The sequence below is a fragment of the Mustela nigripes genome, chromosome 3 (genome assembly GCF_022355385.1).
Source record: "Mustela nigripes isolate SB6536 chromosome 3, MUSNIG.SB6536, whole genome shotgun sequence".
Classification (NCBI taxonomy): domain Eukaryota; kingdom Metazoa; phylum Chordata; class Mammalia; order Carnivora; family Mustelidae; genus Mustela; species Mustela nigripes.
In genome coordinates this window covers 114183102-114198349 of record NC_081559.1, presented here as the reverse complement: position 1 = coordinate 114198349, position 15248 = coordinate 114183102, and the positions used below count along the sequence as shown (strand labels likewise).

The 15248-nt window shown below is 40.2% G+C and overlaps 1 protein-coding gene across 3 annotated transcripts in view; it reads right to left on the bottom strand.

The window, feature by feature from the left end:
• SPIDR (scaffold protein involved in DNA repair) overlaps positions 1-14115 on the bottom strand; it is a 590033-nt gene extending 575918 nt beyond the window's left edge. For all 3 annotated transcript variants that reach the window (XM_059394553.1, XM_059394557.1, XM_059394556.1), the window contains exon 1: positions 13963-14115. In XM_059394553.1, coding sequence (XP_059250536.1) covers positions 13963-13995 — 33 coding nt within the window. In that variant the 5' untranslated portion in view covers positions 13996-14115. The remainder of the gene's footprint in view (positions 1-13962) is intronic.
• Between the last annotated feature and the right edge of the window lie 1133 nt (positions 14116-15248).

The following is a 15248-nucleotide window of genomic DNA, read 5'->3' as shown; positions in this document are numbered from 1 at the left end:
TGTGGTGAATTTTTCTGCCTTGTCATTTTGTCCAGATAAGAGTACATGAAGGAGCAAGTAAAATACTAAAAGGGTGGCAACAACCCAAAGAAAATATGCTTTAACCAAATCAGAAGAGATCCCAAATCGTGATGGAGGAGAAAGGGGATAAATAGAGGTTCAAAAAGAAAGAAAAAGAAAAGAAAAGAAAAGAATTTTTAAAAAAAGAAAACGAATAAAGAAAAATATAAAAAAGAAAAAATATATATATTAGATAAACTAGTTAAAAAACTTTAAAAAAAGAAAAGGGTAAAAGTTAAAAAAAATTTTAGCAGAAGAGGAGAAAAAAAAATGAAAAAGAAAAAAAATTAAATTAACTGGAAGACTTAAAAAATCACAGGGAGAAAGCCATGAGTTCTGTGCTTTGCTTTCTCCTCCTCTGGAATTCTGCTGCTCTCCTTGGTATTGAAACCACACTCCTTGTTAGGTGAACTTGGTCTTGGCTGGATTTCTTGTTGATCTTCTAGGGGAGGGGCCTGGTGTAGTGATTCTCAAGTATCTTTGCCCCAGGCGGAATTGTACCACCCTTACTATGGGCTGAGTATTCCGCTTAGGTTTGCTTACAGGAGCTTTTGTTCCCTGAGCGCTTTCCGTAGACTTCCGGGGGACAGGAATACAAATGGCGGCCTCCTGGTCTCCAGCCCGGAGGAGCCGAGAGCCCTTGGCCCCACTCCTCAGTGTGCCCTCAGAGAACAGCGCCCAGTTACTCCCATCTGCCTGACCTCCAGCCGCGCTCTGAGCTCACAGGGCCTGCGGCTGGTTCAAGGTGAGCCCGAGCTGCGAGCTTACTGACGGCTCTGTCTCTGTAGCTGGCTTTCCCGTTCCAATACCCGCAAGCTCTGTGACACTCAGACTCCCCCGATCCTTCTGTGACCCTGCGGGACCTGAGGCCACGCTGACCCCGCGTGGGCTTCGTCCCGGTTTAGCCTCTGGAGCGACGTCCCTCAGCGGAACAGACTTTTAAAAGTCCCGATTTTGTGCTCCATTGCTCCGCCGCTTGCCGGGAGCCGGCCCCCCCGGGGTCTATCTTCCCGTCGCTTTGGATTCACTTCTCCACCAGTCCTACCTTTCAGAAAGTGGTTGTTTTTCTGTTTCCAGAATTGCTGTTCTTCTTCTCTTCGATCTGCCGATGGATTTGTAGGTGTTTGCAATCTTTAGATAAGTTATCTAGCTGATCTCCTGCTAGCTGAAGTAGTCTCAGCCTGCTACTTCTCCGCCACCTTGACTCCTCCACAGCTTCCTTTCTTGATTGAAGCTCTCCACAGTGTAGGGAAAGAGGGGACATGTCTCAATATGATAAAAAGTCATCTATGAAAAACCCACAGAAAACATCATCCTCAATGGTAAAAACCTGAGAGGTTTTCCCCTTGAATCAGGAATAACAGAACAGGGATGTCCACTCTCACCACTGTTTTCCAACATAGTACTGAAGTCCTAGACTCAGCAAACAGACAACAAAAAGAAAAGGCATCTGAATTGGCAAAGAAGTCGTCAAACTCTCACTCTTTGCAGACAACATGATACTATATTTAGAAAATCCAAAGACTCCACCCAAACATCTCTAGAACTTATAAAGAAATCAGCAAAGTCAAGGATATAAAAGCAACTCACAGAAGTCTATTCCATTTCTATACACTAACAATGAAGCAGCAGAAAGAGAAATCAAGGAATTGATCCCATTTACAATTGCACCCAAAACCATAAGACACCTAGGAAAAACCTAACTAAAGAGATTTCTGTACTCTAGCAACTACAGAACACTAATGAAAGAAATGGAGGAAGATACAGAGATGGAAAAACATTCCGTGCTCCTAGACTGGAAGAACAAATATTGTTAAAATGTCTATGCTTCTCAAACCAATCTACATATTCAATGTAATCCCTATCAAAATACCATCAACTTTTTTCACAAAGCTAAAACAGATAACCCTAAAATTTGTATGGAACCACAAAATACCCCAAATAGCCATAGGAATATTGAAAAAGAAAGCCAAAGCTGGTGGTGTCATAATCCTGGACTTCAAGCTATAGTACAAAGATGTACTCATCAAGGCAGTATAGTACTAGCACAAAAACAGACATATAGATCAATGGAACAGAACAGAAAACACAGAAATGAACCCTCGCCTCTATGGTCAACTAATCTTTGACAAAGCAGAAAAGAATATCCTATGGAAAAAAAGAGTCTTTTCAACAAATGGTGTTGGGAAAACTGGAGAGCAACACGCAGAAGAATGAAACTGGACCACTTTTATTACACCATACAAAAATAAATTTGAAATGGATGAAATACCTCAGGGCACCTGGGTGGCTCAGTTGGTTGGGTGACCACCTTCAGCTCGGGTCATGATTCCGGAGTCCCGGGATCAAGTCCTGCATTGGGCTCCCTTCTCAGCGGGGAGTCTGCTTCTCCCTCTGACCTTCTCCCATCTCGTGCTCTCTCTCTCTCACTCTCTCTCAAATAAATAAATCAAATTAAATTAAAAAAAAAAAAGAAATGGATGAAAGACCTAAATGTGAGAGAGAAATCCACCAAAAACATGAAGGAAATCACATTCAGCAATCTCTTTGTCTTTAGCCACAGCAACTTCTTGCAAGACGTCTCCAAAGTTAAGAGAAACAAAAGCAAAAATGAACTACGGGGATTTCATCAGGATAAAAGCTTTTCCATAGCAAAGGAAATGGTCAAAAGCACAGGCAACCTATGGCATGGGAGAAGATATTTGCAAATGATATATCAGATGAAGGCCTAGTGCCCTAGAACTTGGTCACCTGGTGGCTCAAGTGGTTAAACATCTGCCTTTGGCTCAGGTCATGAACCCAGAGTCCTGGGATCAAGTCCTGCATCAGCTCCCTGCTCAGCAGGGAGATTGCTTCTCCTTCTCCCCCTACCTTTCCCTCCTGCTCATGCTCGCTCTCTCTCGCTCTCTCTCTCTGTCATATAAATAAATAAAATCTTAAAAAAAGAACTTTTCAAACTCAACACCCCAAAAAACAAAAAGTCCAGTCAAGAAATCATCAAAAGATATGAACAGACCTTTCTCCAAAGAAGATGGCAACAGCCACATGAGAAAATGCTCAACAACACTCAGCATCAGGGAAATACAACTCAAAACCAAAATAAGATTCCACCTCATACCAGTCTGAATGGCTAAAATTAACAAGAAAGGAAACAACAAATGTTGGTAAGGATGCAGAAAAAGGGGAACCCTCTTACGCTGTTGGTGGGAATGCAAAGTTGAAAATAGAGTTACCCTATGATCCAGCAAAAGCACTACTCTAGGTATTTATCCAAAGTGCATAAACATAGTGATTTGAAGGAGCACATGCACCTCAATGTTTATAGCTGCAAGATCCACAATAGCCAAACCATGGAAAGAGCCCAGATGTCCATCAACAGATGAATGAATAAAGAAGATGTGGAGTAATAAATATACAATAAAATATTACTCAGCCATCAAAACTACATAAATATATGTAAATATATATACATATGTGTGTGATAGAATATTACTCTTATGTGGAATTTAAGAAATAAAACTGATGAACATACGGGAAGGGAAGAAAAAATAAGATAAAAACAGAGTAGAACACAAATCACAAAAGACTCAATGATAGGAAACAGTTATCAGAGGAGAGATTGGATGAGGGGAAGGGATAATTGGGTGATGGGCATTAAAGAGGGCACTTGACGGAATGAGCACTGGGTGTTACATGCATCTGATGAATCGTATCAGTTGTGACTCTACCCCTGAAACTAATAATACACTATCTGTTAACTAAACTGAATTTAAATATAAAAATTTTTTAAAAGTTGAAAAACAAAATTTAAGGAATCCCTCAAAAAGGATTATGAAATTTTAATTTTAAAAATTTTGATGAAGTGCTTCCCCTTCCAACTTCATATATGTGGAAGATATGACTGGTTTAGTATTTAATAACTTCACTGACACACTAATAACTAAAGAAATAGGTCTAACTTAGCTCCCATTATGAAATAGCATAACTTATACATCACTTAATTCATTTTTTTTTCTTTTCTTTCTTTTTTTTTTTTTTTTTTTTTTTGCTTGTTTCTACATCTATGTTATAGGTGAGACTTGATTCTTTTTGCATGGGATTTTAGATTAAAGAGGAAATGATAACTTACAACATTTTTATATTTGAAAGATAAATGAGTAAAAAGATTCAATTTATATGGAGCTTAAAATAGTTACCTACTTTCTCCCTTCTCAGACCAATCTTTTAGAATGGAATATTACTTATAGTTAAAGGATTAACTTAAAATATAATTGTCTTTAACACACTTGATCTGAAAGTATAGTTCTCACTAAATTTCCTCCTATTTTTATAGGTAAAACATTAGTGGAACATAGCAGTGGATAAGTTTTTCCATTTTATTTTTTATTGACCCTGGCTGGTAATGAGTAGGTTTTTGGGGTTTGTTTGTTTCTTTTTGCCTTATACTTGGTGAGAAGTCAAAAGAGAAACTCAAGACATGACAGATTACCTTCTTAGCAGTTTAATCTCTTTCATCCCAGCTCTTACTTCCTGCCCCATCCTTCTTTCCTTACTGCCCAGATTAATTAGGCAGCCAATTTTATTCTTTTTAAGTTTTTTTTTTTTTAAAATAATCTCTACACCCAGTGTGGGGCTCAAGCTCATGACCCCAAGATCAAGAGATGCATGCTCTTTCAACTAAGCCAGCCAGTAGCCCCAATAGCCTATTATTTTAGTGTTTAAGTAAAGTCACACATTTCTACTTTGAGAACATCATTAAAAAACAAACAAACAAACAAACAAACAAACATCAAAATCACTCTCCACTTCAGAGTGTGCTTTGCTTCTCTGTGGGGTTATACCTTAGGGATCTTTTTCTCCTTTAAATTACTGATAAAAATGATCTTGCTTTATGTGTTATATGTCCTGAAAGCATATTATTTTGTTAAATACATATTAGAAAAAATATAAAATAATAAGAAAGGCAAGGAGGTAGACTGATTTTTATAAATCTGCATGGATTCATTTTAGATCTATAGATGAGGTTTTTCGACTTTGTTTAGTTAAGGTGTGTGTATTTATTTAACCTTTCTAATTAACATTTTTTTAAAAATTCTATATTTTTGAAATAAGGGAAAGAGTCACTGACTTTGAAACTAACATTTTCCTTTTTTAAATGTCAGTTTTTGCTTTGGTTTTATAATCAAAGATAATTTCATAGATTAAACAGTCTAGATGCATTGTTCTTAAAAAGGGACACTTTAAGTCCTATATTCACCCTGAATATTTAAACTGTCTCATGATATAGGTTTTTGGTTTGTGTTTGATACAAATGAATTTGTTGACTAAACATTAGCTTAATAAAAATTTATAAACCTCAGAAAAATAAGAGTTCAGCATAATACAACCTCAATATAAAAATTTGCAAAATACAACCTCAATATAAAAAATCAATGGTATTTATACATATAAACAATGACCAATACATAAATGCATTTTTTAAAAATTGTGCTAATAGGGGCACCTGGGTGGCTCAGTGGGTTAAAGCCTCTGCCTTCGGCTTAGGTCATGATCTCAGGGTCCTGGGATCAAGCCCCACATCGGGCTCTCTGCTCAGCAGGGAGCCTGCTTCCCCTTCTCTCTCTGCCTGCCTCTCTGCCTACTTGTGATCTCCCTCTGGGTCAAATAAATGAATAAAATCTTTAAAAATAAATAAATAAATAAAACCTAAAAAAAAAAATTGCACTAATAGTACAAAAAGGAATAAAATACTTAAGGAATACATGTAACCAAGAAGGGGCAAGACTTTCACAGTGAAAACTACAAAATACAGTTGAAAGAAATTAAAGATCTAAATAAAACAGAAAGACAGCCCATGTTCATGGACTGGAAAAGGGAAACTTAATCTTTTTTGAGAGAGAGAGTGAGAGTGCAGGGAGAGGGGAAGAGAGAGAGAGAGAGAGAGAGACAGAGAGAGAATCTTAACCAAGCTCCACTCCTAGCATGGAGCCTGACCATGGTCTCAATCTCATGACCCTGAGATCATGACCTGAGCCAAAATCAAGTCAGACACAACCAACTGATCCACCCAGGTACCCTGGAAAACTGATATTAAGATGACAATACTCTCCTATTTACAGACTTAATCCAATAAAAACCCCAGATGGCTGTTTGCAGAAGTTGACAAGCTAATGTTATTATTCACATGGAAAGTCAAGGAACCCAGAACAATTTTAATACTCTTGAAACTTTAAAAAAAGTAAGGACTTCACAAGCTACAATAATTAAGAAAGTATGGTACTGGCATAAAGATAGCACATACATCAATGGAAGAGAATTCATAGTCAAGAAATAAACTCTTACATTTATGGTCAACTGAATTTTTTTAAAAAGCCAATAAAATAGAGTGGAAAAAGAATAATCTTTCAACTAATGGTGCTGGGACAACACCACACACACAAAAATTAACTCAAAGTTAACCACAATTTTAAATAAAAAAGCTAAAACTATAAAACTCTTAGAAATAAATCTTCATGGAGCACCTGGGTGATTCAGTTGGTTAAGCATCTGCCTTTGGCTCAGGTCATGATCCTGGAGTCCCAGGATGGAGTCCCATATCAGGCTCCTTGCTCAGCAGGGAGCCTACTTCTCCCTCTGCCTGTTGCTCCCCCTGCTTCTGCTGGTCAAGTGCTCACTCTCTATCTCATGAATAAAATCTTTAAAAAAAAAATACAATCTTAAAGAAATAAAACTAAACATCCACAGGGTGCCTGTGTGGCTCAATAGGTTAAAGCCTCTCTCTTCAGCTCAGGTCATGATCCCAGGGTCCTAGGATTGAGCCTAAGGTGCTGGGATCGAGCCATCTCTCTCTCTGCCTACTTGTGATCTGTCAAATAAATAAATAAAATCTTTTAAAAAACAAACAAACAAACACTTAAACATCCAAATACCATATGACCCAACAATTACATTCCTGGGCATTTATCTTAGAAAAAAGAAAACCTATGTTCAAATAAAAATCTGTACACAACTGTTCATAGCAGCTTTACTCATAATAGCCCAAACTGGAAACAGCCTGGAGGTCCTTCAACAAGTAAAATGTTGAGCCAACCTGTAGTAAATTCATTTCATGGAATATTACTGAGCAATAAAATGAAAAAACTGATACACAACAACTTGGATTAATCTCCAGAGAATTAGGCTGAGTGAAAAAAAGAAGAGAGAGAGAGAGAGAATGAATCCAGAAGATTACAAACCACAAAATTCCATCTCTATAACATTTCTGAAACAATGCAATGCTTAAAATGGTGAACAGATTAGTGACTACCAGGTGTTAGTGGTGAGAGTTACTGGAAGGGAGTGGGTATGATTATTAAAGGGATCCCTGTGCTAATGGAACTGTGCAGTATCTCTAGTAATGGTGAATACATGGCCCTATACATGTGTAAAAATGTATAGAACTGAACACGGACAGGTATAGGGAAATTTGTTCAATATAATTGGATTGTATTAATGTCAATATATCTGTAGTGATGTTGTTTTACAGTTTTGCACATGTTGCTATTGGAGTAAACTGGGTGAAGGATACAGGAGATCTCTATTATTCTTTACAACTGTATGTAATTCTACAGCTATCTCAATTTTAAAAAGTAATTGCTTCTCAGGGACAGAATTACATACAGGAAAGAATAGGGTACGGATTGCTGGTTTTCAGGAGAAACTTTATTGTTCTATTTTACCTTATTTGTAGGCATATATTATTGATTAAAAAGAAAGAACACCTTCTCCCTTAAATGAGGTATATATGTGAAGTATTTAACAATAAATGTTAGCTCTCTTTCCCTTCTATTTAAGGATGATGTAGACTAAGATGTCAATACTAAGTAGTCTAATTCTGAATACAGCCACCAGTAAATCATCCTATGAGATTATCAAGGGCTAAAATTGGAATCTTAAGGTATTCCTACAAAAATAACTACAAGACAATCTCTCACCATCACTGAAGAACTTTAAAACTAAGACTCCTAGTCCTTCTTCAGCAAGTTGAAAGAAGTAATTCCAGGGAAATCTAGAGGCAAAGTAATAGAGGATGTACAATAGGTTTGTTCTTAGATAGAAATCCTTTCATTATCATGGCGTTTTCTTATTAACTGCTCTTACTACTGCAAATATTGAGGGCTTGTGTGTTCAGTATATCATTTCAAGCATTCTCATCATTTAATCATCATACTGATGCTGAAAGATAGGTATCAGTTCCATTTTCAAGACAAAAGAGCTACAACCTAGAAATGTAATCAGAGAGCTAGTAAGCAACATGTCATTATTTCCCCCCATGTATGTTCAATTACAGAAATAAGGATTCTAGCCACTAACTCTGCATTATCTCATCTTAACAAAAGTGCCTAACAATTACTATAATGTGCACCTTCTACACAAAGAAGGTACCACTGGCTGAGTTTCTGACTGGTACTTGGGATTCTCTGAGTATCTGGGAATTCACTAGGACATTTTTAAGTCTCAAGCCCATTCATTTTATCAGTCACTAGCTTGCTCCCAATCATGATGTCTCCCCTACCATTCTCCACTCTATGGCCAACAACTACAGTATTGCTTTTCAAGCATTAAGGCTCCTTCCTTTCTACCAATTCACTTTACCAATCACCAATCCACAGGGCTACTGTAAAAAGACTCCAGAATGAGAACCTCCTTCCTATTTTCTTATTACATGTTCCTGGGCAATGCTGGTAAACACTCTTAATCATTCCCTAGTCCTCTACTTACACACACATACAAACACATACATACACCAATTCCATACCCACACTTCTCTTTAGATCTCTCCATGTCACTATCGTAATTCATGTCATCACATCTTCCCCAAGGTTAAAATCTGCTATATACCCCTTCCCTATGGTCTCAAAAGAAAAATGTTCCCAGTCTCCAAAACTAAGCCCCTTCTGTAACAGAATCCAATCTTTCTAGCAAAGGGTCCTTATTTTCTACATTGGCTCCACCCCTTCTGCTTCAAAAAAGCAAAATGTTTCCCTTTCCTGAGAAACACTTTTCACCTGAAATGTAGCCCTATGTACTCATCAGTTCAAACTGACATATACATTATATTTAATACCTACCATCATACCCTTGCCATTATGCAAGAAGCACCAGAAATAAAGGAAGTTTTTTGATGAGAACCCAAAAAATTAAGCAAGGAGGGTGTCATCAGGAAGATATAATTTGCCTTTCCTCCCTTTGAGAATCTTGCCAAGATAGTTTTCTCCTTCAATGGGGAAAGAGTGGAGAGAACAGGGAGAGCTATAAGTCAGCCTGAGGAGGCAAAAGGGACTGTGAGTAAAGGGGAAGACCAGGAAATCCCAAAAGGTAAGTAACTGGGACAGAAAGAGAGTATTTGTGGTCATTCCTGGCTTTTAGCAAGGAAAGGGAACACAAAGCACAAAGGAAAAAAGAACGAGGTAACGAGCGAAGGGGCCTAAGGCAGGAGGGAGCAAAAAACTAAAATACTCCCTAGCCTTTGAGAAACTGCCTGCTCCAATCTCTCCCTGGAACTGAAGTTTCACATATCTGTACATCCTAACATCAAGTAAGAACCAACTAATTCTCCTCAACCTCTCTGTTTTTCAGAAGTTCAACTTCTGAGACACCACTAATTCTCCCCTCTTCATCTTTGAATTCCTGGTGCCTATCTCATCTCCCTTTTATAATGTATCAGTTCAGTCCTCTCCCAACACCATTACCAATTCTACCACTTTAGTCCATGACCATATCAACTGTCATCTTAAGATTTCAGAAAGATCTCTGTGGCTTGTCCAAAATCACAGAATTAGTTATTTGCAGACCTGAGGCTGGTACCCAAGTCTTCTACATTATTTCCCTATGTTTCTTCAGAGCTAGATACTTGCAAATATTCTGAACTAGTAGCCCTTCCATTCATTCATTAGATATTTATTAAGTACTTAATATGTATAAGCATTACATATGGGAACTGGGGTGAAGGCATAATTAAAAATGCCACATCATTAGGATAGGTACAAATAAACCTAATATAAGACCTGAAGCTCTGATACAGACAAAGTTACAAAGGAATACAGAATAAAGTTTACTTACAACTGGGATGATCGGAAAAAGGTGAGATTTGAAATGGACCTTGACAAATGACCAAAGTTCCAATAAGCAGAAATGAAAGAAATGGTATTACTCCAAACCAAGAACATGAGCAAATACCAAGAAGCAAGAAAATACAGTGAAAACAATCATTTATTTTACCTAAATGATAAATAATGAACAAAGCTGTAAAGTTAAGGAATAAGGTATGGCCACACTGTGGAAGCTGTGAATAACAGGCTATGAGAGCCTTAACAAAAGCAAGGTCTTTGTAACCTTGGGCATATTACTTAACTTCTCTGCTATGCCTCCATTTTCTTGTCCATAGAATAAGACTAATAGAACCTGTTTAATAGGATTGTTGAATTAAATGAGTTAATACGTATAAGGCTTTTAGCACAGATTAAGTCCAAAGTAAATGATTATATAGTCAATAAGAAGTAAAACGATGCGTAAGCAAAGGAATAAGAATATAATTAAAGTGGTGTCTCTAAGGGAAAATCATCTCAGAAGATGGAACAGGAACATGTTACATGGCTGGTACCACAAAAACACTCCAAGCATGGACCTGACCTAGGGTGGAAGAGATGATATGTCACTTCTGACACTGTTATAAAAGACACCAGGGCCTCTTCCTTAGTCCATCCCTCTCTCTTTCTCTTCAGAAAGTCAGTTGCCATGTTGTAAGAACAGCCCTATGGAAGAGGCAAGGAACTGACACTTGCCAACAAACACATGGGTGAATTTGGAAGTGGATCCTACAGCCTTATTGACCCTTTATTTGACAGCAACTTGTAGAAGACCCTGAGCTGGAACCAGCCTGGTGAGCAATTCCCAGATTTCTGACCTTCAGAAACTATATGAAAACATAAGCATTTGTTTTAAGCTGCTTCAGTTTTGAGACAATTCACTAAACAGGAATAGATCACTAATACAATTATTGAAAAGCAAAACTCATAAATTCTTGCAAACTTATAGAATAAAGAGGGCAGAACTGAGTCTCAATTCAAAAACTAAGATTTCTAAGTTATATTTAACACCTGAAATTAAATTTTTGGTTGCCGGGGCGCCTGGGTGGCTCAGTGGGTTAAAGCCCCTGCCTTCGGCTCAGGTCATGATCCCAGGGTCCTGGGATCAAGCCCCGCATCAGACTGTCTGCTCCGCGGAGAGCCTGCTTCCTCCTCTCTCTCTCTCTCTCTCTCTGCCTGCCTCTCTGCCTACTTGTGATCTCTGTCTGGAAATAAATAAATAAAATCTTTAAAAAAAAATTTTTTTTTGGTTGCCAAGGCATCCATTCCAGAAGATGTCCATCTTGAATAAATATAGCACCAGTTACATGACAATTACTAGCAAATCAGCATGATAAGGAATTAAGCCATCCCTCCTCATAAAGGTCCCTCTGTCAAAAAAACCCTTGATAACCTATATAACTGACCATCTGAGTGACCCAGCTTCTTTCTTCTGGTACCCTAATTCCCACTCTTGGGCTTTAAATTAGCCAATAAAGAACGAAGCTCCAAAAACCCTATATACATCACTCTCAGAATATAATAAAGGCAGACCCCAGGTTCTCTTGTCTCCTTCTCCCTCAGACTCCCTCAGCCTTGCAGCATGGCCCTTGGGTGTGCAATATACCTTCCAAGACCTGAGTAATAAATCTCATTCTTCAAAGTTCCTTGATGGGTTTTTGTTGAAGTACATCCTGCAATCATAATAACCACAGGGTCTGTTCAGCCACAACAGTGGCTCTGGTTGGAGGAAATGGATTGCTACAAGTAATGTGGCAGCCAGGCAAGGTGCCTCAGGCACTCCTAGCCAAGCATCACTATGAATAGGCTGAGACCAACACAACCCAGAAGAAACAGTGAGGGCTTAGTGGACTAAGAATATGCAATTGATGACCTCATAATACACAGAGTTTAAACTGAGCTCAAGGAAAAGTCAGCTATATAGCAGAGACAACTAACATAAATCTATAAGATTGCAGAGAACAAATCTGTAAAGTGAGAAAAAGCACAAGATCAAAAAAAAGGACATGACAGAGAAAGAGTAAAGAGAAGTAAATATGGGGTGCCTAGGTGGCGGCTCAGTTGAGCATCCAACTCTTGATTCTGGCTCAGGTCATGATCTCAGGGTTATGAGATTGAGCCCAGAGTTCAGCTCTCCTCTCAGTGGGGAGTCTGCTTAAGATTCTTTCCCTCTCCTCCTGCCCCTGACCCCACCTCATGCACTCATAATCTCCTCTCTATGTAAAAACAAATCTTTAAAGAGAAGTAAATGAGCAGATGCAAGACAGAGAGAGAATGAGGAGAGGAACAGTCTGGGATACTTGCCCCCCACCCCAAGAAGAATTAAAAGAAAGTGATAAATGTGTGAAATGCTACAGTGACCATGAGTTAACAAGTTCATGTAATTCCTTGATTTCTTTTCACATTTGAATATTTCTGGAATTGGAATGTGTCTTACAATCAATAGGTATGTCTGACATAGGTTTCTTTTCTTCCTTTATGATCAGTTACAATATTCACAGTGTCTGACAATCAATTATATTCCAGAAGCAAAGAAACATAATGATAAGGAAGTTGAACCAGTATATATGGACTATTTTTTTCAAGGAGTTTCTTTTCTTTCTTTCTTTTTCTTTCTTTCTTTCTTTCTTGTTTTCTTTAAAGGAGGAGGAGTCAAAAAGAAGGCACTTAGAGACATCTGGGTGGCTTAGTCAGTTAAGCCCAGCTGTTGATTTTTCACTCAGGCAATAATCTCACGGTCATGAGATCAAGCCCCTAACACCCCTCCCCCTGCGCACACACACACCATGGGCTCTGCGCTAGGCATGGAGCCCCCTTAAAACACTCTCTCTCCCCTCCCTCTGGTCCTCCCCACTACTGGAATGCTCTCTCTTGGAGGAAAAAAAAAAAGGAAGCACAGTGTTTGCTTTTCAAAATTTTGTTTTAGTATGATGAGATAAGCATGTTTCTGAGCAAGGAACTTAGAAACAGCTTACAAAGGTAATGGCTTGAATGCCAAGACAAACACAATTCAGAGGAGGAAAAGATGTACTCACAAATACAGTTACAATCATCTAAATATCATTAATGTAGTATTTCCAGACACTGTGGTGTAAGTTGGTTCACGCAGTTTGGCCACGGTTAGCTTCGGACTCGGACTCCTCTCCTACTGACCCAGGAATAGAAGAATCAGAAACACTTTAGCATAGAAAGGAGAAGCGTGGCAACAGAGATATCTTGGGGGGGGGGGGGGGGCACATCCATTCCAATATCCACCGCTGTCTTCGAGTGTTACACGACAGTCAAAAACAGACAATGCCAAACTCTAGCGAGGGTAAATATATCTCACACGCTAGTTCCAGATTCAACTCCTGCTCACTCACTTCCGTCACCTCTCCCCCTTCCCAGGGAAGTGGCTCTCCCCTCCGCGGACGCAGTGGTTATTCTTCAGGCCCTTCCATCCCACTGGGAAGGCGCCCTCGACCGCCCGCGGACGACTCAGTCCGCACACCTGGGCAAGAAACAGACCTCAGAAGAGGCAAACCGCAACGCTTGTTCTATCTGTTCACCGCAAACCTGCCGCAGCCTAGCGAAAGATCACCGTCTACACAGCGCCCACCTCTCATCCCTACCAGCCTGAGGCCAGCCACGCACTCCTAGCGCCCCGTCTGCCCGGCCCATGGGGAAGAGAGGGAAGCGGAGACAGGCTGGCGCGGGGTGGGGGGAGGGCTCCAGAGTGACCAGGAATAACAGCGGGCCTGGTCTCACGCAGGTTCCCAACCCGTAACTTCCTTACCTTCCGTCCACTACAGATACCGCGGCGGGGCATCTCTCCGCACACCGCGGGCGCCCACGCGCTGAGGATCCCCCAGACTCGCGCCTCTCCGTCCAGGGACCGGAAGGCTGCCAGCTTCCCAGCGCTCAGGGCGCACCGTATAGCGCTCAGCAATTGGCTGGCGCTGGGACAGGGGACGGGATTTCGCCGGCGCCCTCCCCTCCCGGCGCCGTGCGCCACGCGTGCGTTGTGATTGGAGAACGTTCGGATATGGGGCGGGACTTTTCAGCCTCTTGACTCCACAGACTTCATATGGGTTGTGATCACTGTGGTTAGTGTTCACCACCTGAGTATGGAAAGGGGTGCTCCGCTGCTCATGGCACTTATCCCCGAGGCTCGGGATTTTGCGGAGTGAGCGCTGGACGGGCTGCATTGCTGCCCATGGAGTTACTGGTTGGAGAGATGCTGGGCGGGTTTTTGGCAGCGGGGGTTGGGAGGGGGCAGGAGTTTTTCAAAAAAAGTTCTTAGGCAGTCTGTTTTGTCAAGCAACAACTGACCTTAAAAACTCGAGGGGCCTCCGGATGTGTCTAGAGATCAAAATGGAGTCTCTCATGTCCAGCAGGGGCCTGTGTCAAGTAATGACACAGTAGTTAAAGTTACTACAACCGGGAGTTATCGCTAGGATCCGTGGTCAGCGGACACCAAGAACTGATAATGAGCAGAACCAAAGGAAGTCTCCTGGGGCCCAAGACCTATTAAATCCCTTTTAAAAGGGGAGGATTTTGGCAGCAAACTGTCAGATTCGATTCTTCAGACCTGACCCCTCTATATCTGACCACTTCAAGAAGGCAACTGCCGCCCAAGGCTGTGGCAGGATTCATCTCCACACAGAACCAAGATCCTTCACTGCTTGAACATAATAAGCAGTAAGTGCTGAGAACTGACCAGACCAGACAGAGGCCCTATCTCAACTATGTGCCCTAGACTAACTTAGCATTTAGTTCATTGACTTCCTACACCTTTTTATTATCTTGTTTGTTGTATGGTTTGTCTTATGCTCTCCTCTGTGTGCTGTGTAAGAAGCCAAGTGTAATCAATCACACGGTGAGATATTGAGTTTGGAATCCTGAACCTGCTTTATAATTGTGATTTAACTTTGTTTTATGATTGAATAAAGCTGACATTGTGGAAACACATATCTCGGGTGTGTGCATTCATAGCATGCTGATGACAGTGGCTGTCAGTTAAGCCTCCAACTCCTGATTTCAGCTCAGGTCTTGATCTCAGGATGGTGAGTTCAAGCCCAA